Source organism: Fonsecaea nubica (genome assembly GCF_001646965.1).
Source record: "Fonsecaea nubica strain CBS 269.64 chromosome Unknown Scaff11, whole genome shotgun sequence".
Lineage (NCBI taxonomy): Eukaryota > Fungi > Ascomycota > Eurotiomycetes > Chaetothyriales > Herpotrichiellaceae > Fonsecaea > Fonsecaea nubica.
This window is the reverse complement of record NW_019173684.1, coordinates 151133-178884: the sequence shown is the minus strand read 5'-3', so window position 1 is coordinate 178884 and position 27752 is coordinate 151133. Positions and strand designations below refer to the sequence as shown.

General features: G+C 52.4%; 7 protein-coding genes across 7 annotated transcripts; 2 read left to right on the top strand and 5 right to left on the bottom strand.

The window, feature by feature from the left end:
* Positions 1-472: 472 nt before the first annotated feature.
* AYO20_02541 (hypothetical protein) lies at positions 473-3519 on the bottom strand (the record flags this gene model as incomplete). Its single annotated transcript, XM_022640845.1, has 3 exons — positions 473-2258; positions 2318-2462; positions 2574-3519. The coding sequence occupies 3 exons, from the start codon at positions 3517-3519 to the stop codon at positions 473-475; spliced, it is 2877 nt and encodes a 958-aa protein (XP_022503101.1).
* A 2170-nt stretch (positions 3520-5689) lies between these two features.
* AYO20_02540 (hypothetical protein) lies at positions 5690-11435 on the bottom strand (the record flags this gene model as incomplete). The annotated part of the gene is made up of 8 exons (XM_022640844.1): positions 5690-8102; positions 8151-9256; positions 9311-9365; positions 9416-9493; positions 9558-9610; positions 9672-9916; positions 10425-10540; positions 10600-11435. 8 exons carry the CDS (start codon positions 11433-11435, stop codon positions 5690-5692), a joined length of 4902 nt encoding a protein of 1633 aa, XP_022503100.1.
* Positions 11436-12705: 1270 nt separating this feature from the next.
* On the bottom strand, positions 12706-13743 carry AYO20_02539 (hypothetical protein; the record flags this gene model as incomplete). Its single annotated transcript, XM_022640843.1, has 1 exon — positions 12706-13743. One exon carries the CDS (start codon positions 13741-13743, stop codon positions 12706-12708), a length of 1038 nt encoding a protein of 345 aa, XP_022503099.1.
* A 1210-nt stretch (positions 13744-14953) lies between these two features.
* AYO20_02538 (hypothetical protein) lies at positions 14954-18489 on the top strand (the record flags this gene model as incomplete). Its single annotated transcript, XM_022640842.1, has 3 exons — positions 14954-15116; positions 15184-17888; positions 17935-18489. 3 exons carry the CDS (start codon positions 14954-14956, stop codon positions 18487-18489), a joined length of 3423 nt encoding a protein of 1140 aa, XP_022503098.1.
* A 752-nt stretch (positions 18490-19241) lies between these two features.
* AYO20_02537 (hypothetical protein) lies at positions 19242-23201 on the bottom strand (the record flags this gene model as incomplete). The annotated part of the gene is made up of 2 exons (XM_022640841.1): positions 19242-21797; positions 21879-23201. 2 exons carry the CDS (start codon positions 23199-23201, stop codon positions 19242-19244), a joined length of 3879 nt encoding a protein of 1292 aa, XP_022503097.1.
* Positions 23202-23774: 573 nt separating this feature from the next.
* Positions 23775-25496, bottom strand: AYO20_02536 (hypothetical protein; the record flags this gene model as incomplete). Its single annotated transcript, XM_022640840.1, has 4 exons — positions 23775-24477; positions 24529-24969; positions 25069-25115; positions 25167-25496. The coding sequence occupies 4 exons, from the start codon at positions 25494-25496 to the stop codon at positions 23775-23777; spliced, it is 1521 nt and encodes a 506-aa protein (XP_022503096.1).
* Positions 25497-26778: 1282 nt separating this feature from the next.
* Positions 26779-27747, top strand: AYO20_02535 (hypothetical protein; the record flags this gene model as incomplete). The annotated part of the gene is made up of 3 exons (XM_022640839.1): positions 26779-26829; positions 26877-27644; positions 27700-27747. 3 exons carry the CDS (start codon positions 26779-26781, stop codon positions 27745-27747), a joined length of 867 nt encoding a protein of 288 aa, XP_022503095.1.
* Between the last annotated feature and the right edge of the window lie 5 nt (positions 27748-27752).

Here is a 27752-nt window from a genome sequence, read left to right as displayed (position 1 = left end):
AGGACATCCAAGGGATGCTTTTGATACAAAATTAGGTGCCCACTCCACCATTTCCCTGGGGAGACAACATTGACGCCGTACCTACCTACCTGCCGGCCTTCTTGCTTTGAAGGTACTACAGATCTTCCCGAAACATGCCTACACCCTAGCAGACATACATCGGACTTCTCCAACTCGACCCACGCATTCAGTGGACTACACTAGTCCACATCTGGAGTATCGAGCTCTACCTCGTCCACGAATCAGCGATAATTACATCGCATTGCGGTATTGTCAATATAGCACCATACAGCCATTCGTAAAGCATAGCGTAGAAGCCAGATGGTATGTACGATGCAGCATTCCAGACGTACGATGGAAACCTCAAAGACCGTCGGAAGTTTATCTTCTGTCCAGATCTTTGAATGCGTACAGAGCTTTGTTGTGAAGGTCTCGCATTGACAAGTAGCTATAAAGCAGAAGTAAGGGATCATCATGCCATCCTCCTCAACAGCGACGATAGATGTTCCCGACAAGCCGCCGTGGTAGGATGATCTGGCCCCAGCACGCTATCAAAGCCAGTGATAGCAGTTTCATAGAGATCCATAGCTTGCTGGAAATCTTGCTGGACATCGAGTAGATGAGCCAGACTATACACGCTCAACAACGTGTCGGGATGATCCAACCCTAGCTCCTTCTCGCTTCCCGTCAGCGCCCGTCGATTCATCGCCTCCGCCTCCTCGTACTTCCCTCGATCTTGTAGTACTAACGCTAGATGATGTACGCTCGTCAACGTCGAGGGATGATCCACCCCTAGCTCCTTCTCCCTTCCCGCCAGCGCCCGTCGAATCATCGCCTCCGCCTCCTCGTACTTCCCTCGATCTTGTAGTACTAACGCTAGATGATGTACGCTCGTCAACGTCGAGGGATGATCCACCCCTAGCTCCTTCTCCCTTCCCGCTAGCACCCGTCGATTTATCGCCTCCGCCTCCTCGTACTTCCCTCGATATGGTAGTACCAACGCCATCCGTGCGAGGCTATCAAGACTTACCGGTTCCTCGTCTCCATATAGACCCATCAAGATCTCATACGACTCTGACACATGTTCAAAGGCAGTCTCATACTTTCCGGATGCCAAGAGGAACCACGAAACAAGGTACTGGAGAAGGCGTCGACTTTCACTGAGAATACCCCGGCCTTGGTGACGCAGTGCCGCCTGTGCATGAGGGAGGAGTGTCTGGCACACGATCCAATTACTGTACTCTCCCGTGGGAAAGCGGGCGGCCAGCACCTGCACCGCTTGCTCCACGCTCGCCTCCTTCTCCTTCTGCTGCTCCAACCAATACCGCACTGACTCCTGCACGAGGGGGTGGATCGAGATCGTCTCATTCGCCGCCGACACCACCAACGAGTATCCTGCCACCGTGCCTAACGCCTGGCGCCAATCTGCCTCCGCGGTCTGCGTATACTGCACCAACGTCAGCGGAATGGACTGCCCATCCAAAAACGCTAGAAATGTAAGGAGTCTGGCCGCGGCGGGATCACGTTGTCGCATCTGGTCGAAAGACAGTCTCCACGTTCGGAACACGGAACTAGGAAACCCGCGCTCCCGTCGAGGATCCTGCAGTTCGATGCTTAATTGCCTCATCCGCTCCGACTCGCTGGTCTGGAACCCCCTTAAATAGTCCGCAAGTGTCATCATGTTGCGGTTGATAAAAGCCGCCGCTTGTGTGATCGCTAGCGGTATGTACGCGAGCGATGTAAGGAGCTCGTCCACAGTCTCGTCGGCAGGCCCGGCCCTCTCCTTGGTGATTTTTCGCCGTAGCAGCGACCTTGCTTCTGGCAATGAAAAAGGCCCTACGGAGATAGGTAACGCGCTCTGTCGGAGGCCATCCGCCACGTCGTTATATCGCGTCGTAATCAACAACCGTCTCGAGAGATCTAGCGTACGAGGTAGGTAGTCCATTAACGGCTTCGTCAGGGTGTCCTCGTCCATGTGAGTCTCATCAGAAGGCATGACACCCAGCATGAGATTAGCATTATCAGCATTGTCGACGATCAGGAGCCACGGCCCATTCTCCTCGTCATCCAACCACGCTGCTACCAGCTCACAGGCATCTATTTTCGGATCCTCACATCTGGGTAATTTCAATTTTCGTGCCATTTGCTGGCATGCCTGTACAAACCGACTTCTTGTGGCCGCATATATCCAGAGGACGTGGCTGCGCGGATGCTCTTGGCGGTACTGATACGCATAGGCGATGGCAATTTGTGATTTCCTGATTCAGACCATCAGTTTCCCCATATTTCCATCCAAGACTGCGTTCAGACCACTTACCCGATCCCGCCCATCCCGCATAGAATCGCCCGCCGATGCTGTTCGAGCTGCTGAGCGATGGATGATAAGATGGACTCTCGGGAGATAAAATGAGGGTCGGGTTCGAAGGGCACCGTAAATATCGCTTTGCGAGACGATGAAGGTCCTGTCATACTGTTAGTTTCCAGCTTTCGCATTGCCCTCAGTCCGCTCCCACCATCACCCACCATACACTTTCCCGGGGTAATCCTAGTTTCACCAGCGAGGCGTTACCTACTTGGCTCAGTCGAAGAGCTGGCCTCATTCTGGGTGGATGACCGTAACTCCATTTCCCACCGTGAGAGCTCGCCTATGACTCGTTTGAAACCCGTCTCTTCCGGAGAGACAAACCTAACCATATCACTGTGGTTGGCGTGGATGCTGATCGGATTGTATCCGGCAAACGTAGCCGACTCCTTCGACACCACCTTCCCTACCACCGGGAGCGGGAGCTCCTCAAAGAAGCACGTCACCTCGAGCCGCCGGTTACTTTCTCTCAAATCTCGGACCATACCTAAGAATCGTAGTTGGATCGACTCTAGCAGCTGATCATCCGTCTCTAAGACCTTAAGCAAGGACTTGTTCGTGGACTTGACCATTCCCAGAGCCGATGCCGGCAGTCTCGCCCAGTCGGCCATCCAGCTGCCCGTGTGTGGCGTCCCCATGAAGATGACCCCTTTTATACACTCGAACATCTTTTTCAAATGGCCTTCAGGGTTGTTCCGCGACTGGAGGATCGATTCTTTACACACCAGCCCGCCCAGGCTATGCGCCACGAAGATGAGGGGACGATCGGAGGCATCATGGCTCGCTCGGTCGGTGGTCAGGTCGTTGAGGAGATTAGAAGCATGATCAATTAGTCGGTTTGACGACGCGACCGACCTCTTCACTACATACGCATCGTAGCCGTAGGTCAAGATGCGTGCGCTTCGGAGCTGCGGTGCCAGCAGAGCCAGCGGCCACGGTTGGGATTGGCCTTGGGCCGTCCACGTGGTGTCGCGATTGCCGGTCAGGCCATGCACGAAGCAGATGTCGACCGTCGCCTCAGAATTGTCGTGGAGCACCTTCACGCCGTCGGGGAAGGAAACGGTGGGCGCCTGACTGGGCGAGGATGACCGCGAACTCTCGGCCGCGTGTTGCTGCGGGGTTGCGGCGGGTTTGAACAGTTTCTTGAACGGGCACATGGCGGTGGTTGGATACTGTACTGTTCAGCGAGGTGTAGCGAACATTATGCTTGCCTGGTCCTCCATGCTGGGTCGGGAACTGGGTGGCTGCTTGATCAGGCTGAGATAAAGGCCGCGAGGTTCGCATGTTCAGCTGATCGCGGCGCTAGCCCAGTCTTAGCGCTTCCTGCATTGACTCTTTCTACTCGATCTTCATGCCAGAAATTGTTTATTGTGCTACGGCCAAAAGACTGTCGCATATTGCAGACCAGGCGTCATCAGCGCCACGATGCATCCTCGACATTGCACCGCCTTCAACGCCATGGCCAGCGACTCCTGGATGGAAAAGACGGAGAAGATTTGAGTTATCAGAGAAGAATTGGAACGACACCAATTGAAGCAATGCTGGGTAGTGACAAGAGAAAAACTTCGTCAGATAATGCGATATGGTGGTAACGCGCGGTGTTGGTGGAAGGAGGGCAAGACGAATGGAACATCAACCACGGAAGGGATCTTGCTGCACCTGGCGGTGGATCTTTTTATCTAGCATGATCGCCGTGTCAATGTCATGATTAACAATGAATGGAAAAAGTCTGATATATGTCTGCCAGGGGGTAGGCATGTTTCGGGAAGATCTGTACGGCGGCAAGTGATGACGGCTAGTTGAACCTCCTTGAGAGAACAATCACGGGATCACCATCCGCCATCCACAAGGGAATCCACAAACATCCACATCCACATGTGCGCTCACCCACTCTCGCTTTGTCTGAAGGACTTACCAATACCCAGCCACCGTCAATAGACTTTCTGGAATCCTTTCCATCCAGCGCAGAAAAGGGAAATGCCTCCATAATGCGTTTCCGCACCAGACGATCTTTCTTCGAATGCCACACCAGCTCAGACTGTAACAGGTCCCCATATCTCCATCGACTTACCAACGAGGAGGATTCCCACTTTCCTCGCTCTGTCCAGGGGACATTGAGCTCATGGCCATCCAAGTAGCATTGTCGACCATTCATCTCACTCCCCCTGAGTTGCGCGACGACCATGCTATGCAGAGAAAAGCCATCACCGGAGATAGCACCCATGCCTTGATCGATTCAGTGATTGATATATCCGTGGGTGGCGAGGAAAGGTATCCGCTCGCGAGGCTGATGCTGTGACAAGGCCGCACGGTGATCCTATGATGCCATCCAGGGCCACCATCGATATCGATGAATCAACCCGAACCCCTTTCACGGGACTGCCTGCGAATGCATAGATGTTCGCGAGACATACGCAAGACATAATACGTCTAGTTCCATTCGCGAGCGTGGATGAATGCATGAAGGCATCAGTGCCCATCACCATGACCTTGCCGCCGCCATGGACACGATACTCGGTGGTCTCGACACTTCGTCGCCATGAAAAACATGCATAGATCGAATCGATAGGGGGTCTGGTATCTCGTCCGCGCTCTTTCTTTTGATAATTTTGCACGTAACCTTGACCCAGAGTCATTTTAAAGTGAGCACGGCGGTACCTCTACCGAGTAACTAGTCCTTATCTAGCATCGATGCCTTTCGCCGCTTTATCCTCGCTCGATCTTACATGCCTTCGTATCCCCGACCTTTCACACCTCTCACCATGCTCAGAATCTGCCAGAGTGATGGATTATTTAGTTTCTCCAACCCCATCTGACCGGGTTGAACATAAAAGGTCGCGATAGGGCAAGTCCTCTCCTTACTTCGCCGGGGCCTTGCCTCACCTCTATCCAAGTGTGTAGCACAACGGATCAAGCTTCAAGATCCAACATCCAACACCCACCATGACACCAGCATTGCGTTTAGCACATCTACAGAGGCGAGTATCTCACTCAATCGCTTCCATGTGTATTATTCCTACGAAGGAGACTTCAAGAGACATCTATCTGTCCTCTCTCTCTAAAAAACCACCGAGGTGGTAGACAAGGCACAAGGGCACAACACGGAAGATGAGGTATCGTGCAAAAAAAACCACTGCTCGGCTTTGCCGGTATCATTGGGCTGTAACCGTCAAAGTAATCGTTCAAAGTCGTTCAAAGCCTTCCAGACGGTGCTCATCGCTTGAAAGCTGATCATAAAGCAGGGCACAGTCAAGCAAGGCACACCCTCAGACAACAGTAGCTCCATATCTATCATCACCATCACGCCCATGTCTCGGTGATACAGTCTCACGAGTGGAAAAGCATCTCCTCATCCTCCCCGCCATATCTAGCCTTTCTCTCCCTTTGTCGACTAGATCGAACGTCGCCGTGGGCGGATGAAAAATCATGTCGTCGAACCCGAGGTGATTCCCGCTTCACATCGCCTCTAGCCCATTCCTCATGCTCACTTGTAGAATTGGGTGCTGTAGCTTTCTCGGATGGTCGCTTTCGCTTCGTCAGAAGGTGGACATCTCTGCCCGACCCAGCTTTCCTTTCCCCGATGACTTCAGTGTCAGGACTCGCACGATGACTTTCCCCAATCCTAGCAGTGTTTCCCGGTCCACTCTTCTTGCTCGTACCAATTTCCTCATCTGAATCGCCTCTCACATTCCGGTGAGGAGATAAAGAAGCAGAAAAGCGCGCTGCGTGTTCCTCAATCCTAGGGAGAAAACGCGCGGCGCTAGTCGGCCCAGAAAGGTAATCTGTCAGGTCGCTTGATAGGCTCGAAGATCGGGACTTTCGTCTCAAGTCCGAATCATCCGCACGACTTAACCTTCGTCTTTTATCAGAGCGGTGTTCAATAGTTGGATGCGAGGCGTAAGTGGCCTGGTCTGTGGGTGCCGTGGGGGAGCGCAAACTCCGGTCGACGTTTCGTGTGGTCTGCGTATCTCTCAGACGGGCTGCACGAAATCGTGTGTCCCGAGAAGAAGGTTCAACGTCCGAGTACCGTCGGGGATTTTGCTCCAGCATCTGGTCCTTTGATGTTGTTCGCACATCCTCCTCGTCAGAACCTTCCGGAGTCTCTGAAATCACCCTGGCACCAGGGCTTGCTTTCGTGACGTTCGACCCAAGCTCAGGAGACACACATTCCCTTCCCTTGTTGGATTCGGAAGGCTTGCTGTGAGTTATGTCTTCGAACCTCTTCTTCGCTTCTTTGACCTCATGCCTTGTGGCTGTTCTCTGGGTCACTGGCGGCGAGCGAGATATCTCTCTTGTATTGATCAAGATGTTTCCAATAGAAGGCTCCTCCATTTCCCGGGGTTCTTTTTCTTGCCGTCGGTGCATCTCCAGGATTAGTTGCCGCAACCTTGATCTCAAATCCTGGCTACGAATTTCGCGCGGCCACTGTTGTTCATTCGCTTCCCGCTGTAAAATGCGCCGCACGAAAGTGTATGGATCAGCGACAAATTGCTCCAGGTACATGCACAGATACAGGCCGCAGTCGGTAAAATTGTTTTGAGTGGGGATTTCCTTGGCCGTCATTCCCTTGAGCTCACTCAGATCAATGTCCAGATTCCGCTTGTCTCGAGCCTCTGCTACTATGTATTGCTTGAGCTGTGAACATGTTTCCGATCGTGCTGAGCCCAGAGAATCCAAAGTGATGATGACAGGCTTGGTCACGTCGTACTTTGGGAGTGACCTGCGAACAACTTTCCGTCTCTTAAACTTCGGCCGATCTTCAAACAGACTGTCTCCCTCTTCGACAGTGCGTAGGACCTTGGCCAATATTCTCTGTGTGTCATCCATCTGCTGATCAGAATTCTTCTCGCCTTCCTCGCTTGGCTGGTCACCCAGCTGCACGTCCTCAGACCAACCGCTGTTCATTGTCTGTTCCTGACGGAAGTATGGAAGATTGCAGATGATCGCGAGATACCAGTGGTAGTTCTCGTTGACGGGCACAACTATGAAATCACGGCTGAATAGATTGATGTTTTTGGTCCATCGACTGACAGATTCATAGTTAATACCTCGCTTCCCTTTGGTCTTGGAAAGGGCTTCGTAGAAATAGGTGTTGAAGAAATGCATCCTCTTGAGCACTTCGGGGTTGCTCTTCTCCATGCGTGTCTCGAGATACCTCATAAAGAAAAAAATCAGGTTATCATTCAGGAACTGGCCATCGTCCAATCGTTGCAGATCATCAAAGGGGACGACTGCAGCTCTTCGTCCGGGTTGCGGGTAAACAAGGTCCTTCGTCCAGGGTCGGCCCAAAACCCCAGTTTGCGACGCTTTCGTCTTTTCAACGGGCTCGCTCTGTCCTTTTTCAATGCTCGGTTCTGTCTTGGTGGCGCGCGACCGGGTGACAGATGGCGGCGGCATGCCGGTTGAGTGATTTGACATCTGGAATGGCGGAGATTCCTCGGCTGCCAGAGGTGAATTATTTTTGGCCACGGGGGGCGCGCGATCGATGTCGTCGACACTGTTCTTGCTGTGCGCGACCGTTGGTATCCGAGGCCCTTCTGAAGCTTCAGGGGGTGCATCCAGCATGTCAACCAGCCTACTACGTCTCAAGCTGACGCGTGGTTCTAGTGTCGACTTAGTGTCCTTTGATGTGATTTCTGGTCTTGCTGTGGGTGCCTGCATTGCGAGAGTCTTCGTCGAAGGCCTCTCCTTTGGTTGGCAAGCATTTTTGGCTTTTGAGAAAGCCAACTCCATCCAACGCCTAGACAAGGTCAGATAGATTCAGTCTGATGAGAGTCAGGAAACTTACTCGTCCTTGGTGGTAACTTTCAGCGTCTTCTCTACATCTGTCAAAAATTTAACAAAATCGAAGGCCATTTTGTGCGATTCGAATCTGAGCCACATGGGTTCTTCTTCCATGCCAGTTCGAGCAAACTGGAGGTTCACCAATGGCGACTCATCGTTTCCGTGTCTAAGCTTGATGATTTGGTTGATGCCGCGTGGTAAGAAAACCGACTCATTCCCCAAGAGCGGGTCTTTCAAATTGACGGCGATCTGCGATGCCGACCTGTCGAGCTCAATCATGTAGCCCGAAGAATCAAAAAATTCCCTGAACACAAATTCCAGGAGGACAAAGCATATCTTCTTGGATGGGGGTTGCACGGTTTCATTCGATCGCTTATGACCGACAGAACTGGATGTGTGCCCTATAATCAAATTGCCGAGATCCATGGTCTTCATTTCCGGATAGCGTGCACCGCCGAATGTATATGACTTTGGTGTAGATTGAGGTTCAGTGCTCTGCAGTGCATCCGGACTCTCCGGTGACTGCGCCCACTTTGGATTTTGCCTCTGTCGAGTGACATCCGCTGTTCGGGTTCCTGGATACCTAAAGTATGGGGAGGTGTGAGGGTGTTTTGAAAGGTCATGGGGGCTCTCAAGTATCTTATCCTTCTCGGTCTTTCTTCGTTGTGCAGAGTCTTTGGTGAAAGCGCTTTCATCTTGAGGAGACGAGCGATTCACTTGGTCCACCTGAGTCCTGTCGATACTGTCTCGATGTCTTTGGGTTGAAACGCCATTTCCATCTCTATCATCCGACCGGCGTCGTCGTGGGAGCCTCCCAGACACATTTCCATCGTTCGACTGTGTGTCTAGAGCAAGTTCGTCTTCAGAGTCATTCAGGATTTGGCCCCCGTCGGAAGGGATGGCCGACGTAGGAGATATTGCAGATGCGCCCCAATCCCCGATCTTGCGCTTCTTGTGGGGTGTAAAATGGTCATTGGCGTGAATGTCGCTCTTAGAAGGCAAATTCGTACTTGACGCGGGTACTGGGGTCCGAGACTGGGATGTCCTCTGATGGAGATATGCCGACTTTCCGTTCAAGGTATTGTATGGTTTATAGACCCCCGAAGGAGGCTAGATCTGTTGTCAGAAGCCATAAGTTCGAGGTGGAGGTGGAGGATGGCGTACTTTGAAAGGCTTCTTCATGGGCTCTTCGATGCGCTCAGGGTTGGGGTGTCGTCGACTGTGGATAATTTCAGCAATCCGTCTGTCTGATGAACATATGGCTCATACACCAATCCTCCCACCAGCCTGTCGTTGTCACTTAATCCTGACCACGAAGAACTTTGTCGCAGTGTCGCGTCACTGGATCTGGAAGTGCATTAATGTACTTAGTTGGGTGCCTTGTGTTCTCCGCATGAATGTGAAGGCGTACCGGGTTGAAGTCTTGCTCTCGACGGGTGTTTCACTATCGTCGTCACTCTCAATCTGCGCAGAAAAGAACGGTCAGCATGGGTACTAGGTTCGAACATGGAACTGACCAGCGTACATGAATAGGCGCACATGCGGCATTGTCGTGCGCCCCAAGAAAGGCTTTTATGGTTTTTGTAAGCTGTTTCGGAGGAGTTCTGGGCATCTGTACCCTCTTCGACTGCGATGGAGAGGCATTTGAATTCGGAGGAACCAGAGGTGCGGTACTTGGCTTGTCGTCCGTGCCCCTCTGCCCAATGTGTGATTTGTGTCCTGAAGTGAGACCAGTCCGGTTGAGAGTTTCCAATGTGTCCTGCACAACCACTTGCCAGGGATCAGTCATTTGGGACGTGACCACCCACGGATCCTTGGCACGACCATATTACCCAGGAAGTTGTAAAAAGGATATTAAGTGTTATGGATATGGGAGAAGAGTGAAGTGCGGCTGCGGTGGCTGCGGTGAGCGCAGATGGATGCTGTGCGTGTGGTTGGTTGGTTTCAGAGGAAAGGACCAAAACCTGAGCATCCCCCCGCAGCCCTACACAACGAGACAACTAAATCACAGATGGTGCGCGCACGAGGATATACAGTCTTGACCTCAACTGAAGCCTGCTTGATACATCAAAGCGTAGTCAGAATTCCATTTGCATATTTAGCAATGCTATCCAGGAACTCAAAGCCAGTGATTGATGGTATAATGCTACAAGGGGGATCGTCTCATCCCATGCCATCCCCATATGGTATCATGATATCCCTTTCCCTTTGCTCTTTTCTGAGTCTTCATGCAGGGTTGGACGTCGTCTCTCTGCCCCAGGATGCCCCGGAGCGCTACTGATCTTCTGCTGTCTGGCCTCGTCCAGAGCCGATCGCTGGGCGATGCTGTCGTCGTGGCTCTTCCACACAATGTTCGTATCGGGAGGGAATGCAAGTATCCGTTTGATGGTCTCCCTGTCACGCGGTCAGTAGGCCAGTTTCTGGACTCATCCTCGCAACATATTATGCCATACCTGATCTTGATGTTTCGGCCACCGTCAATCTTGGTCCAGACACTCAGAACGTCCTCGCCACTCCGTACGCTGAGCACTGCGCCACAGACCTCTTCTCCTGCCTCTAGGAACTGGTCACCGATGATGGCCAATAGCAGATCCTCCCAATAGCGGTCCGCCACACCTTTCTTTAATCTCACAATCCACTTGCCACCTTTTTTGTTCGCCTCATCCTCCCACACTGGACGAATACCGTCCTTGAAAATATGGTAGTCGGAGACACTAGGTAACAAGGATGGCCGCTTCAGATGAGAATATATTGTCCAGAAGTTTTCCACAGAGCTGATGGACGCCAATTTCAGGGTCGATTTTTCGTAGTCGGAGAACTTGTTGGCAGGGGGCCGATAGAAGAGGTTCCAGGTGTTTCGTAGCGGATGCTCCGAGGATGACCTGAAAGATCCTGGAGAACCCTGGAGCGGCTCTGTTTCTGAATTCTCGCCGGGTGTATCTGAATCCCTCTCTTTCTTCTCGTTTTTCTCACGTGATGAAAAATCGAAACCCGACCCTGGACCCGGGGTCTTTGGGGTTTTTGCTGAGCCAAAGGAAGCAAACGCACCGCTACCTAGTCCAAATGCCGAGGATGCGCTCGCAGAGGGGGTTTTTGTAGCGGAAGGCGAAAGAGCGTTGAAGGGATTCGATTTGCCGTGGGACGAAGTGTCGCCGCCGAAACGTCTATTGTTGTAGGAGCGAGGAGAATCTATCTTACTGACATCCTTACCCTCCTGATCTCTCATAGACAACGATAGTTTGCCAGTGCTGTCCAGAGGATTAGTATCTCGGCCAAGTTCACAGTCCATTGCAGGGCCAGCGGCAGAACTCACTTGGAACGTCTAGTCCACAAATTTGCGTTTTCCATGAGCAGATCAGGTCAGGTGGCAAGGAGGTCGGTCAGTATCGCACCCTGCCAACGACCGCAAAAGGACTGCTTCAAGGGAGACGGAAAATGTAGGTAGACAAGCGAAGGTTCGGGAAAACTAGCGGAGGTGAATGGTGGCGGGCGCGAGCGAGCGAGATCAGTAGTCTTTGGCAAGTTACAGTTCTTGAATTGTAAGGTGGAAACAGAGACAAAGAGGAGATAATCACTGAGAATGATCGAGTATAATGGGTCTTGAGGAGTCAATACTGAAGATGTGGTAGTCACAAGGAGCCTCAAATACAAAATCAGAAGGTTTGAAGCGCAGTTTGGGATTGGGCTTTCGGGCGTGAGCAGTCAAGTCCAAGGGCCACCAGGGCGACCCTAGGGCCAGTTGACCTGCATTTCATTTGGCCTGGGCAAACTGGGAGCCCCTGCAGCCCGCCAATCGAAGAGCCGCTTGCGCCATTCTCCCCCAGTTCCCGCTAACTGCTTTCGTTCTAGGCGCGCGTTTCCAGGCACGACTCTTCCTTTTCAACCGTCGGCGTGAAAAAATCATCTTCTCTCTCTTCTTTCTCTCCAGACACCCAATTCAAATCAACGTCAGCTACAAACCTCGACACCATGAAGCTGGTGGTTTCCGATGAGTGTGTCGAGATTAATCTCTCAAGAGAACCCGCATCTTAAAACCATCATTACGAGGGCCTCCGTGGCTTCCCATGATGTGGTGATGACCTGGAATAGCGGACAAGTGATCTATCAGAACCGAGAGAATGTGGGTGACATTCTTCCCCTTTTGGAGACCTTTTGAGGTGTTTATGAAGAAGCAAACAGCTCTGGTAAACTTAAAGCTCAGCCGCAAGAAGTGTTATGTATGCCCAATTGCTGGCAGAGCAGGAAGTGAATTGGCAAAGTCTGACCTAGATGCCCGTTCTGACGCTGTTCTTTGAAACATTGCCACTATTGTGACAGCTTGGACTGATCTTGTTGAACTCTAGGCATGTCTTGATAGTTTTTCTTCTGGTTCTAGCCTACTCAAATGTGTGCTGAAGACTTTTGTAGAAACCTCCCTCTCGAGGTTTCTGTATTTGATAGAGTCAGGAACAGCCTTCTCAGGGGATATCCGTATAAGATTGATTATCTGGGCACATGAACTCCAGTTGTTCAATGGGACTGGAGATGCGCCTCTTCTCCCTCTCTGATGATCCTTCCTTTCATACCGCGTCGATTGTAGCTCGTGATGTAACCTGTTCGTTCTGATTGCCTAATTTCGAGATTTGCAGGAATGCGTCCACACCATATCCCTCCAGACTATGCAACTCGAGCTTACCAGCCCAATACTCCGCGTACACACGGCTCATGGGCAAACCCATACCCAACCTAAGATCAGGGGGTCTCGTGGCTAAAGTGCTGAGGGATGTATCTCTGATTTTTCCACTCGGCTTGTCGCTCGCACCCAGTCGAACTTCCTGCATGGTGGCGGCAAGTGTGGGGACGTCCCTGAAGTTTTGAAGGCGCGCAGCGCTTCTAGGTCCTTTGTTAAAGGACCACAAAAAGGGCGTGATCTCTCGAGGTATACCTCCACCCTGGTCAGATATGCGGATGACCACGTTCTGGGGTGCCTCGCAGATCAGCACGTCAATAGGTGGTGGCGGTTTTCGAGGATCTCGATACTTCTCCATAACTGCTTGGACCGAGTTCCGCAACAATTCGCCCACAATATATTCGAGGTGACTCAGAACATAAGGGAATGTAGCACTGGTGTGTCCCTGAATTCGAATCTCTGGTACCAATGGATCAGTACCTGCGGTCGACCTGCATATCTCTTGCGTGAACCGGCCACACCGTTCAATCACCTCTTTGGCATTGCAGCGGAGCAGGACTTCACCAACAAATTCGTTCTCAGAGCTGGGTTGGGGCACGTGCCACGGTGAATTGAATGTTTCCGTCAGGGCCAGGTGTTGTTCGGCAATGACACGTCTTGAAATCCGAGCTCGCAGCATGGTCTGCACAAAATTGTCCATCGTGTCGACTGAAACCAAATCTTGACACTCCAGCACTCCCATGACCAGGTTGGGGATCACCGCTAGATGTTCCTTCAGGTTGTCGGCGATCACTTTGCAGAGATCGTCATTCTCTTCCACAGTTCGTATAACAGGGACACGCCGAAAGCTCTCAAAGGACTTGTAGTAGAGCTCGTAGACAAATGATAGGTGCGGATTTGTCACCACCACATAGGGCAAACGCTGCATGTCTCGGAGGCGATGAGCAAGTCTGAAAAAGCAGGTAAGTGGGTGGACACACACACATTTCAGACACAACAACAAACCTGGTAGGCAATTCCATACGGACATAATTGGCGGAGCTCAGCAAACGACTTTCGGTCAAAGTGCGACCAAAGAAGAAGAGCTGGCGTAGGCTGATGGGACGAATAGGGCGGTCAACCCAACTGCGAGTTGCTTGTGAGCAAACTGCCCGGCCAAACAACCACAAGAACAAGTCCGTACTCATCTAAAGTCGAAGCTGGCCGCCATGGAGGTGGGTTCCTCCCGGTTTGAGAAGAGGTCCATCTGCGTGACTGCGCACAAAGGGGATGACTGAACCAGTCTCGGCGCAAGGCTCGTGGCCTCAAAACTTGAGCGACCTGGAGCATCTCATACCAAACAACAGGCCGGAGGAGTCATACAGACTATCGATGGTCATCTCGTCACCGTGACTTGAGAAAGCGCATGGGCAACAAAGGTTGCACAAAGAATCGTGGTGAAGTTGTGGTTTGTTGGAGGGGCAGAGTCACATACCAAGAGCTAAACAGAAGGGATTGACGTTGGAAATGCCTAGCAGTTGACAGCCACTCTCGGTTTAGGCATAGTGGCCCAAGGAATGACGCCTGGGTTGCACCAACACGGGGCTTCCTGGGAATTGTTTAGTGGCAAAAAAGGTGACGGGCTGCTTATTCGGTGGGCGTGCTTCACTCTACAGAGAGCCCGGCGTTTGGCCCTTGCTATTCGCCCATTCAAAAGCTTGTGCCGGGCTGGCGGCGACACTTTGACAATAATTTGACGTCTATTCTGGAAGCCTGCAGACCGTGGGCTAGGAATGATTTGACCCTTTGATACTGCATCCCATCTTTGCTTCCCCCAAAAGGTACCTGCGCAACTTATTCTAGCAACCAGCCCATCCATCGGCCCTGTTGTCTATCTAGATTCTAGATTTACGCGTGGGTGGCGAGTGAGGCCTTCCTTGCTGACGAGCCTTCTTGCATCACCCACACATTGTGACATACATAACCTCCCCATTCCCTGCGTCAAACTGCGGAAACCTGAGGAAAGAGCTACTCGGCTGCCACCCTCGCCTGCTGTCCCGCGCAGTTTAATATAACCGTTGTGTCCAGACTCTTCTCACCATGGACAACGTACGTTGAGCATTACCCTGTTTTCCAAACCTGTATATCTACCAACAACCATGGATACTAATTTCGCCGCCCGGTTTGACAATTTGCAGTTAGCAGGACCGGACATGCTGATTGATGGCTACGATCAATACCACCAGGAAAACGAGGTGGTCAACATCTCCCCAGACGATGCCTCAGAAGAACCTGCAGAAGCCCTTCCACGGGCCGATGATTGTATGTCCACCCAACAGCTTACTATTGCTTTCCTACTCGGCTCGCCCACGAACTGACCAATATCCAGTTGAGACGATGAAGCGTCACGTCCTTGTCGACTTGCCCGATGTCGAGGTCGAAGCTGAAGCATATCACACATGGCACATAGAAAAATGGCGGACATTGTCGAGGAGAGAGCACGGGCCAGTATTTGAATGCGGCGGTCATCCTTGGAGAGTGCTATTCTTCCCCTACGGAAATCAGGTCGACTGCGCGTCCTTCTACCTAGAACATGGATTCGAGAACGAACCGCCCGCGGATTGGTACGCCTGCGTACAATTTGCCCTCGTCCTGTGGAATCCGAACGACCCAACCCTATACCGAACCCACACTGCCACTCACCGTTTCAACGCAAAAGAAGGTGACTGGGGCTTCACCAGGTTTGTGGAACTTAGGAAGGCTTTCCATCAACCTTGGGAAGATGGGTCGAGGCATTTGGTGGAGAATGATGAAGCCAAATTGACGGCCTATGTCCGCATCATCAAAGACCCCACCGGCGTCTTGTGGCATAATTTCGAAGGATATGACTCGAAGAAGGAGACCGGCATGGTCGGTTTAAAGAACCAGGGGGCAACCTGCTATTTGAACTCTCTCCTCCAGTCTCTCTATTTCACGAACTTATTCCGAAAAGCTGTCTATCAAATCCCCACCGAGCAGGAAGCCAACCGGAGTAATAGTGCCTGGACACTTCAGCGTCTATTCTATAGGCTCCAGAAAGATAGGTTTGCAGTTTCAACCAACGAGTTGACCGCATCCTTTGGATGGGATACTAGGCAAATTTTCGAGCAGCAAGACGTGCAAGAACTGTCGCGCATATTGATGGAGGTTTTGGAGAAGAAGATGAAAGGCACACCTGCAGAACGGACCCTGCCTGAACTTTTCGTCGGAAAGACCAAGACTTACATTTCTTGTATCAACGTCGACTTCGAGTCCTCCCGGATAGAGGAATTCTGGGACATTCAACTCAATGTCAGGGGCAACAAAAATCTGCACGAGAGCTTCATGGACTATATCCAAGTCGAAACCCTGGAGGGCGAAAACAAGTACGACGCTGGAGAGCCTTACAAGCTGCAGGATGCCCGCAAAGGTGTCATCTTCGAATCATTTCCCCCGGTGCTTCACCTCCAGCTGAAGAGATTCGAATATGACATCAATCGCGATGCTATGATGAAGGTCAACGACAGACATGAGTTTCCCGAGGAATTCGATGCCTCTCTGTATCTCTCCGATGAAGCTAAGGCGGCTTCGACGGAACCATGGATTTATCAATTACACGGCGTACTTGTGCACAGCGGCGACTTCAACGCAGGCCACTATTATGCCTTCCTCAAGCCTACCAAAGACGGCCACTTCTACAAATTTGATGACGACCGAGTCACACGGTCAACTATGAAAGAAGTGCTCGAGGAGAATTTTGGAGGAGAGTACGCTAATGTCGCTAACGGCGGACTGGGACAACGGCAACCATACATGCGGGGCTATTCCACTAAGAGATCCATGAATGCTTACATGTTGGTATACATCCGGAAGAGCAGGCTCGACCAAGTCCTTCTCGACGTAAGCGAATCCGACATTCCTGCACACATCGAGACCAAAATTGCCGAGGAGCAAGCGGAGCTTGCTAGGAAGAAAAAAGAGCGCGAAGAGGCGCACCTCTACATGAACGTGGGCGTAATAACCGAAAAGAGCTTCCAAGCCCATCATGGTTTCGACTTGACCAGTTACGATCTCGAACAGACCGATCCGGCCGCCGCTCAAGTGTATCGAGTCCTTCGCGCCACGAAAATCAGCGAATTTGCTGGCACCATTGCCGAGGAGCTTGGTCTGGAGTCCGATCAAATCCGCTTCTGGGTCATGGTGGGCCGACAAAACAAAACCAACCGTCCCGACCAGCCCATTCGTGATGTTGACATCACCATGGAAGAGGCCATGAACAAGTACGGTTCTAGAGGCAGGCCGTTCTATCTTTGGGCCGAGAATGCACCCAAGGGAGACGATGGCAAAGTTCAATGGCCAGATCCCGCGCACGCCGTCGGTGGCAACGTCCCGATCCTGGTTTTCCTCAAATACTTCGACGTCAAGGCTCAGACTCTGACTGGTGTGGGCCACATTTATGTCAAAAAGCTGGACAAGGTGCAGGAAATTGCACCCCAGATCAATCGACTCATGCACTGGGATCCTGCCACGCCGATTCTCTTGTTCGAAGAGATCAAGTTCTCTATGATTGAGGCGATGAAGCCGAAGCAGACGTTCCAGCAATCCGAGATTCAAGACGGTGACATTATCTGTTTCCAACAAAACCTCCCTGATCTTGACTTGTCCACTGCCACGTATACCGATGCGCGACAATACTATGACTACCTCCTGAACCGAATACCTGTTAGCTTCCATCCCAAACCTGGCACTGAAGGAGAGGCCTTCGTCCTTAGCCTCAGCAAGAAAATGACCTACGAGCAATTCTCCGCAAAGGTTGGGGAGCACCTCAAAGTTGAGCCAACTCACATCCGATTCGCCACTATCAGCGCGACTAACAATAAGATCAAAATGTGGATCAAACGCGGGATGAATCATAACCTCCAACAAATTCTTCAGTCACAGTTCTCTTCCTATGGTGGATATGCCACCCATCGGGGCGACGCATTGTATTACGAGGTCCTCGAAACAAGCCTGGCTGATTATGAAACCAAGAAGATCATGAAGGTGATCTGGCTCAGTGATGGCATCAGTAAAGAGGTAAGAGTCCCCCACCCAAAGTGATGTCTCATGCTAACAAGTGTAGGAACCACTGGAGATACTCGTCGCCAAGAATGGCATCATCGGGGATCTGATCACCGGGATTGCCAAAAAGCTCAATCTGGATGAACAGGCCGCTCGCAATATACGGGTGCTCGAGGTGCATGGGGGCAAAATCCACAAGGAATTGATTGAGGATTTCAACGTGGTTGGAGTTAACGAGTTCACCACATTATATGCCGAGAAGATCCCCGAGGAAGAACAAAACGCCTCGGAAGACGACCGTTTCATTTATTGCTACCATTTCGACAAAGAGGCCAACAAACCCCATGGTGTCCCGTTCAAGTTTATGCTGAAACCAGGTGAAGCACTCAAAGACACCAAAGAACGCATCAGTAAGCGAACGGGTATCAAGGGCAAGTTGCTGCAGCAGATCAAGTTTGCACTTGTCTCCAGGACGCTTTATGCAAAGCCAAGATACATTGAAGACGACGACATCCTTGTCGATCTCATCCAGGACGGAGACGAGATGCTCGGCCTGGACCATGTCAACAAGGCGCGCAACTTCTGGGGACGAGCCGAGGGCATGTTCATCCGGTAGATCCGTGGAAATGGGGGCACGCCAAAACCCTCATGCTTGAGGTGTGACGATGCCTAACAACTATGCATCTTGTACTTGACATCCTATGGGGTCGCTTCTACTCGACATTGGTCATCGGCCGCAATTCGACAGAAGCGCAAAGTATAGGATTCACCATGTGGCATGAATGTTGCAGCGTCGGCAGAGATGGCAGGAGTCGAGCCTGCGCCAGTTGGTTCACATCGCTAACCTTTTGCCATCCATGACGATGTCGACCACCGATCACCGCCACTACAGGTCCAGAGAAGACACCGAAGATTGGCTTGTCACAGAACCATCGGAAGGACTGGTTGGTGGCTGCAAGGCCGGGGATGTCAGAAACGTTGTGGGTGACTGGACAGCAGCAATACATGACCGTGGACCAGGCCGAAGTTGCTGGTGTGTACACAATAAACGTAGAGACGAGCTTATGCTTCATGGCATGATGAATATTTGACCGAAAAAAAGACAAGAAACAGGACGATTAGATGAGTTTATGATTATTGGATTGTGTTGATCCTGTTCTCAAGTTTCTGTGATTAATATGGAACTGATTCTATTGTGTATGCCGGTGTGTAGTGATGCCGTCTCACAACTTCTACCTCGTATATTGTCTCGTGTGTAGTGAGTGGAGTATAGCATATAGTGGATAATTATTAATGCACGAGGTTTACCAAATATAGATTAGGAGAGGAGCAAAGTCATTTTATCCATAACGCATAACGGGGATTTATTTAGATATTGTCCCTGATCCACTCCCACAACTTCAAGACGTAGTCCTCGTTAATTAACTCTTGTACGTTTCTCAACACGGGCATGCGCTCGAACGTCTTTGCCATTTCGTAATGGACCGCGGCTTCTCTGGCGTCTTTAACACCTTTCTCTGGTTGAGGATGTGGCTGCTTTTCTTCTCCAGTCTTGACCTCTACTTCTGATTCTCCAGCCTCTGCCTCTGCCTCCGGGTGCTGCTCTAATGCCATCCTTCGAGAGACACCTCCGTACACCTTCTCCCAGAACCCCAGCAGTCGTAGAGCGGGGTGGTTGTGGGTTTCCGTGTCGGCGGCGCCGCTGCTGTCTTGCAGGTCGGACAGGCGGGACAGCCATTCGTCCACGGAGACGATCTCGATGGGACTTTGTGAGTAATGACGTGACACCCAGACGAGCAGGTCGGACCAGGTCACGCGGGTGGAGGGGTTGAGGACGTGGTGGACCGCGACGTCGGGTAAAGAACCGTTTCTTCGCTCTGTGTCTGCGATTGTGGCTGTCGTGGCGACGAGGGGGTCTTTGACGTTGTTCTCTATCAAAAGATGATCCTTCCACTGCGAATGACGAGACGATGAATCGTCATCGTTCTTGAGCATATCCTCCACAAACGCCCTCGCGGCCACATCGACGGGCAACCACGCCAGCGCCTCGCCCTGCCTGTGGCCCTGGTCTCTCCTCGCCTGATCCAGGTCCGGCAAACACCCCGTCACCGCGAGCGTGTTGAGGATCAGCGGGTACGCTTCGCTGCGGCTCCACACGCCCGTGTCGCTCGCGCCGGATAGCTGCCCGACTCGGGCGACGGAGATGCGGTTCTTCAGCCGTGAGGAATCGCGCGCCGCGCGGTGGCAGATTTGTTCGGCGACCCATTTGGATTGGGCGTAGCCGGTTGGGCCGGACACGGCGGGGTCGGAAAGGATACTCTCGGGGATGGGTTGGTGGGAAGTTATTGTTGTCGTTGGCGAAGAAGAAGATCGAGACGAGTAAAGAGGAGAAGAAGGAGAGGAAGCCGAACAAGATGATGTTGATGAAGGAGGGGAAGAAGAGGGAGAAGAATAGCCCGATACCGCCGCCACGCTGGAGCAGAATATAAATCTCGGCGATATCCTCCACTTTGACGACGACGACGACGACGACGACGACGACCGAGTGGCGAGATTGATCAAGTTCCTAGTCCCCGCGAGATGCGTCTGTGCAAACGCCCGTAGGGGCAAGAGGAAGTTGACGCTCCACGCCAAATGGACAATCACGTCCACTTCCCGGGTCAACTGCTCGTACGTCTCGTCGGACAGCCCGAGTCTGCTGTCTGAGAGGTTACAGCTGTGGATTTTTGTCTTGGTGTCGAAACACCCCGGGACGGGGAGACGACGGGACGTCAGTGCTTTCACGACACGTCCACACGAGGCGGTGGGCGTGGCGCCGCGGACGAGGAGGTGGATCTTGGAGATGGAGGCGCTCGCGAGGAGTTGGTGCAGGATGTGTGCGCCTAAAGAGCCTGTTGGGCCCGTGAGGAGGACGTGGATGCCTTCGCCTTTACCGTTGTCCTTGTCCTGGAGGACATTTGGCAGTGGGGGTTGTGAGGAATGGAGACCGGTGCCGGTGCTGAATACGGGTGGAGAGGAGGAACGTTCTGTTCCCGGCTCATCAAAGACACTGTACTCGTCGACCAAATCGAGCATCAGCCGATGCTGGGCCTGTTCATCACACTGCCGCCTTCTTGTCGTAGAGTCTCCTCTCCCTGATCGCACACGCAGTATAAGATCGCTCAGCTCAGCAATGGTGCCCGTATCTTGCACGACTGTCAATGACAAGGCTGAGCCCCTTGGTAGGAGTCGGAACAACGCACGGCGGATCTGGATGCTCGCGACCGAGTCGACCCCGTAGGCGAACAGATCCGTATGCTCCGTCAGGGCGTCACCGTCACTGTCACCGTCACTGTTGCCATTCCTCCCTCCTGCGCAGACGACGTTCTCCACAATCTCGCGGATCCTCGCGGGTATGTCGCTATCGGATACCTCGGGCGAAGAATCGACACTGACACCGACACCCTTCGGGAGGGATTCTTTTTCCGCGTAGGCGGCGTCGATCGCCTCGGCGAACCTGGCTTCGGCCCTGGACCTGAGAACGGTGCCTTTGCTGCTCTTCTCCAGTCCCCCCTCGAGAGGGGCCATGGGGACGAGCATATTCCTCGCGATCCGCGCGTGAGTCTGGCTCTTGCGGTTCAGGTCCTCGATCACGGGCGCGACCTGGCGGACGAGATCTCCCTCGCTCACGTCTAGTTTCTGGTGTGGGAACAGCAGAGCACCAGGGTACGGTCTGCCGTTGCCGAAGATCAGGATGTCCTGTAGGACCGACGAGGCTGAGGCCCGAATGGCGTCTTCGACGGGTGCCGGGTCGAATTTCTTGCCCGTGATGAGCGTCAGCTGCGAGTCGGCTCGCGAGTGGTATCGCCATGCGTCGGGGATTGTTGGATGGGCGGTGAACAGGTCGGCGGTGGCGAAGGAGCCGTCCTCTCGGTTTCGCTTCGCCTTTTACATTGGAACAAAATCAAGTCAGTATCTCATCCGCACACAGGAAATATCAAGTCGTGGGGAATGAAAATATAATACCATGTGCGGCCACCCCGCCTGGATGACGAGTTCGAAGAGACCCTCCTCCTCCTGGTCCCTGGGTTCGAATTTCAGTAGTGGTGATGAAGACGAACCCGGAGTAGGTGTCGCTCGGAGGTATTGCCATTCCCTGTCCTTTGCATAGTCCCGATGCGAGGACAGGAGAAACCCACACTCGGCGCTCCCGAACCGCGATACCAACTTCACATTGTCACTGACGAGGATGTCGCCGACTTCTTTCGGTAGAGCTGCGCCGCCGACGCCGACGACGTCCATTCCGCGGAGGTATTCCCGACCAATCTCGTCGTCTGCCATCATTTGCAGCACGTACGGCACGGAGGAGAAATATTTTATCTCTGGTACCGCTCTGCCGTCGTTTGTTGGCGACGCGGAAGAAGAGGCGGGAGGATAAGATGAGGCAACGTCAAGACATCTGCACACGTTGACGGCGGTGATGGGCAGATCTTTGCCCGGAAAGGGCCACACCAAAGCGTTGCTGGTCCATGCACGGAACAAATCGGCCACGCCGCCGTGATACAGCGGTGTTGTCGTAAAGGTCGCCTGCCCTGTACCGTCGAGGATGGGAAGGACCCCGACCGCCGCCCTGTGTGTCTGGGGAATCGGTTTGGGAACGCCGCTCGACGTGCCCGAGGTGTGGTGGAGATAGGCCACGTCCGTGTCTCGCACAGTCGCTGGAGGGACAGGGGGGACGGGACTTGAACCCTTGATGAGGTGGAAGATATTGTCTCGAGCAAAAGGTATCGGGTGCGCGACGAGACACCTTTCTCCAGGATGTGACGACGCCTCCCGTGACGCTTCCCTCGCGAGAGTCCCGTAGGGCTCCTCGTACAGGATCACCTCGACGTTGCAGGACCTGCACAGCTCCGCGATCGCCGAGGGGCTGCATTGCGGAGCGACCAGCAGGACCGGATGGCCCAGCCAGATCAAGCCCAGCCAAGTGAACAACAGCCCTGGCGAGCTGGGACACAGGACCGCCACCGTCTGAGCCAGTCCCGGTCCCGGTCCCGGCGTGCTTAGTTGTGTTTTTGATCGTGTGTTATCACCCCACCTCCACGCTTCCAACAACGCCTGAGCTACCAGGTTGACACCCCTGTAGACGTCCTTGAACGTCCACACGTGCGGTGTCCACGCTGCCCGCGAGGCCTTTCCTGTGATTGTTGTAACCTTGTACAGGCCGAGGACTGGCACATCTGGACAAGTCTGGGCCTTGACGCTGATGAATTCCCCGATGGTGCTGTATCTTTTCTCACGCTGGTGGAGGGCCGCACGGTCGAGCGTGCAGGTGAAATAGTTGAGTGACATGTTTCTCTTTTTTCCTTTTTTTTTTTTGTTTTCTCAAAAGATGGAAATGGATCAAAGGGAAGAGGGTCAGCGAGAAGAAGGGACCAAATGATTTCTGCGGCGGATCTCTCACGGCTGCTGGATAGAATACATATTGAGATGAGATAGATATAGAGACTCCGTTACCATTACCTAGACCGATCTGGAACTTGGTCGTGAGGCCACGTCTTGACTCTTAAATATCGCGTTGGGTACCGTGTGTGACTGACATCATGACATGGTCATGAATCCATATTTACTATAACGGTCTTGGAACTGAGGATTCTACTCGACAACAAGCCTTGGGATATGGTCGGATGAGGGAAAAGGGTGGTCTAAAGGAATCATTACACGTAGGTGGATGGCGATTTGTATAGGAACATTGCACGATAACGAGAACAGTGACGCGGACGAATATTGACCATTCATGGGGAGCATTATATTTGAGTCCCTTACGTTGTGTATCAATCCCATAATTCTTTTGGCAACTTTGACAGCCTTGAGTTTTCTAGGAAAATCCGAGAGTCAAAATCCATCAACATCCTTTAATGTTGCTCAGGCTCGAACTTCAATCCTCTTACTCCCACCGTTTAACTCGTTCGAAACACCATCACCCCCTCCGTTCGAAATGTCATTGTTCATGCCAATACCTCGAATCCCGTCAATGAGGCTGTCGGCCTTTTCAGGATCCGACGCATGCTTCGTTGCGGTTGTGACACCGTGTGTCATTTTCCCATCAGCACCATTGTGGCTGTTGGTAGTGATGCCATGCTTGTGCACGTCATCGTTCAACACGGTCAACGACTTCAATCCATTCGACACACTATCCGTTTCGACGGGCACGTTGTTCACGGTGTAGCCCGTGTCACTGGCGTCGACGAACGCCTCGATTCCTTCGCCGTTGCGAGGAAAGTTCTTCATTAATTCTTTGTGTCGCTTCAGCGCGGCGTACATTTCATCCATGGATACATCGTTCAAGAAGACACACGACCCGAGCGGGGCAGGCACAGCGGCTCGGAGTTTTCCATCTCGAGTCCGCAGGATGGCCTTGGTGCCTTTGTCGAGAATGTCTTCGTCGAACTGGTGGTGGTCCATGGACAACCCCGCTCGTGAGAACAGACGCAGGATCCTCTGGTGTTCCTTGTCGCTGAGAATGCCGCGCATATTGGCCAATGTGGCCGAATAGGCCATATCTATTGAGATTGCGTGTCCATGGCGGAGCGGAACTTCGGGGACAAGCTCGTGCAGAGGAGACCATCTGGGCAATGCTTAGACATGAGGTTGACACAATTCAATTTGTGCGACTTACGTGTGACCATATGCGATCACGCGGTCGAGTCCGATCTCGTGAAGATTGGGCGTTTCAAGCCTGAGCATCTCGTGGATACCAGCCCGGTTGATGGCATCAGCCGCATTCCGCACCTCCGCGGGTGCACCGTCACAACGACCGAAGCCAGAGTCGATCAGCTGCTCGCAGTATTTGTCGAGTAGTTCAAAAGTTGGCAGGTGAGCACAGGTGGAGATCTTGATCAATTCGGCAAACCCGTTGCGGATCTGGGCTTTGGGCAGAGTGCGGAGGAATGTAAAGTCCAAAAACGTACGCATTGGCGCGTGGTAGGCACCCAGGCGATTCTTGTAGTTGCCGTAGTTGACAGCGACCTTGATGGACACGGACGCGTCGATCAACCCGATAACGGTTGTTGGGATGCGAATGAAGTTCGTGTTCCTGCGGTAGGCAGCACAGGCAAAGCTGTTGGGCGGAGGTTAGTAAAGCGTCCAGTAACGCACACGTAAGGAGATATATGGGCCAGAGTGCCTTGGAGTCATCTTGGCAGGTGGTTTCTTTTACCCAGCAACATCAGTGACCAGTCCACCCCCAATGACTAGAACAGGTTCCTGGTGATCGAGTTAGCTGTCTAACCCAAGGATTGTCAAGGCCAGACTCACCTTTCTAAAGACCCCGAATTTGTTCATCGAATCAACAATACTCAAGAACGTGTCGATGGACTTTGCCTTCTCTCCGATCATGGTCTTGTGAATGTCGAGATCGATCTTGTAGTGGTCAAAGTACTTCTGCATCTTCTCGCCATAGATGTTGAAGATGTTGTAGTCCATAACGGCGAGACACCGGCCCCATCGTGTGTAGCAATCAGCCAGGTCACTCCTCTTCGTGTCGAAGACTCCGTCAATGAAGGTGAAGTCGTATTCAATCTTCTCATAACCCTCGACATGGAACCCGGCCGCCGTTTCAGCAACCGAGGCTTTGAGATCAGACATTGTAGGATGTGGGCAGGGATATCCCAGTTGATGAGAGTTTCCGAGGCAAGGGACGTTGAATGAAGAGGTGTGGAAGATGAAGAGGTGGGAGCTAAACGAGAGGAGAAGCTTCCACTCTATATATCAACCGACAGACACGGCATCCAACACGCCGTCCAAAGACAGGTTTCTCCATGAGGATGAAGGTATCTGGTCGCTTGTTGTCTCCGACCACACAGATTGCCATCATCCTGACCGCCATACTGCGACAATGGGTGTGGGGTAGAAAAATTGGGTACTCTCTCTGGCAGGACTCAACACTTCAATGAAGAATGTCCACGGCGGGTCCTCGACTGTTGGCAGAAACCAGATTTTGCCATGAGAGAGACCCCGGCTTCAGCATGTTAGGAGTACTAAAGTCAACTTGGCGCCGTTTTAGAATTTGAACCAGTCACAGTCATGATGTATTGCGGGAAAGTCAATGGAGCAACGTCGAGTCGAGCCTTTTCGTCCCGGCAGTGTTACCCACGGAGGTTTGTACCTGCCCCTGAGGCCATCTCTTCCGTTTGGTAGGGAAATGCCAGATCATTCCACACACACAGATCACAGGAAGGAGATCCTAGCGTCTCGGTTTCATCGGTCCAGTTCCCCTGAATCTCATGCATTAGAGATCCGGCTGGGCGAGCGTTGACCACTGCGGGGCCGCAAGTCTAGAATGTCACCGGCACATCTGAGCCGTGTTGCAGAGCAGTTCTCCGCATGAAGCTGTCCATAACCAGCGGTTGATGACGATTGAAAACGCTCCACAAGAAGCACAAGGATATAGTGAGAGGAAGGAGGAAAGGAGGAGGTCGAGTCTGGAAGTTGGAGACCATCAGGCTACGGAGGCACTAGTCCCAACAGGGCTAGCCTCTTGCTACGCCATTGGCTGCACTCCAATGACCGAATCATCACCACATGTTGCGTTCTTGTTGTTGTTCGATCATGACTTTTACAAACTCTCCAGTCAACGGTCTCCGTTGCCACGATCCCGGATATGTGGTGATTCATGCTGCCAGATCTTGCATGTTGACTCCACCTAGATCTAGTGACACGGCTTCTTCAATTCCAACTCCACTGATTGAATCCCTTAACCAAATGCCCCACATGTTGATGACATGGCAGCCAAGTTATTGGGCGATGTGTTTCTCGTGCGGATGTCTATTCCCTCCAGCCACTTCTCAGAGCACAAATCTCGTTTTGTTCCTGGTAGAAATGTCGCTGTTGCCTCTTTTATCGTGGGAGAGACAACTGTACAGAAGCAATGGCTGACTTTGACCCGCAAAAGAAGTATCAGGAGCAGGAGGAGATATATGTACGGTTCAGTATGAAGTCTTTGGTGAAAGCACTAACTAGGCCTAGTTTGACGATGGCCGCGAGAGAGAACTCTTGGAATTCATTCTCAACAAGCCAGATGTGGAGGATATGCGAAATTCGCCGCATAAAGTGCTCGCAGCTATCGACGAGTTTGCCCGCACCCAGAAATATCTGATGAATGTGGGCGAAGACAAAGGCCGGATTGTGACTGACCTGATAGCCGAAGTCAAGCCACAGGTCATGGTCGAGCTAGGTGGCTATGTTGGGTACTCGTGCATTTTGTTTGGAGACGCCGTCCGCAAGGCTGGCGGCCAAAGGTACTTCAGCCTGGAGAGGAATTCCGAATTTGTATCCGTGATCACTTCTTTGGTTGACCTTGCCGGCTTGAGCGACATTGTCAAAGTCATCGAGGGCTCCAGCGATGCCTCCATCAAGCAATTGCACGACTCGGGGACCCTGCAACATATCGACCTCCTGTTCTTGGATCACTATAAGCCTGCGTACACCACCGACCTGAAGCTCTGCGAGGAGCTGAACCTGATCACACCAGGGTCCGTGCTGGCTGCAGACAATGTGATCAAACCGGGGAACCCACCCTATCTAGAGTATGTCCGGAGCAGTGTCGAACAGAAAAAGGACGCGACACAGAAAGCAGATACGGTCAATGGTGTGGACACGCGCTTCGCGGACCGCACAGCCAAACAATATCTCAAGCGGGAGGGCGAAGCCAAACTGGACGAGACAAGAGTGGGAAATCCGCTGTTGATATACGAGAGTAAACTCGTCCACAGCTTCGAACCATCGGGAGTACCAGTAAGTGGCGTTTTTCTGACTGAAAGCATCTCACATCCTCACTAAATCAATCTAGGACGCTGTCGAAATCACCAGATGCGTGGGCGTGGACGAAGGAAGCTGAAACGT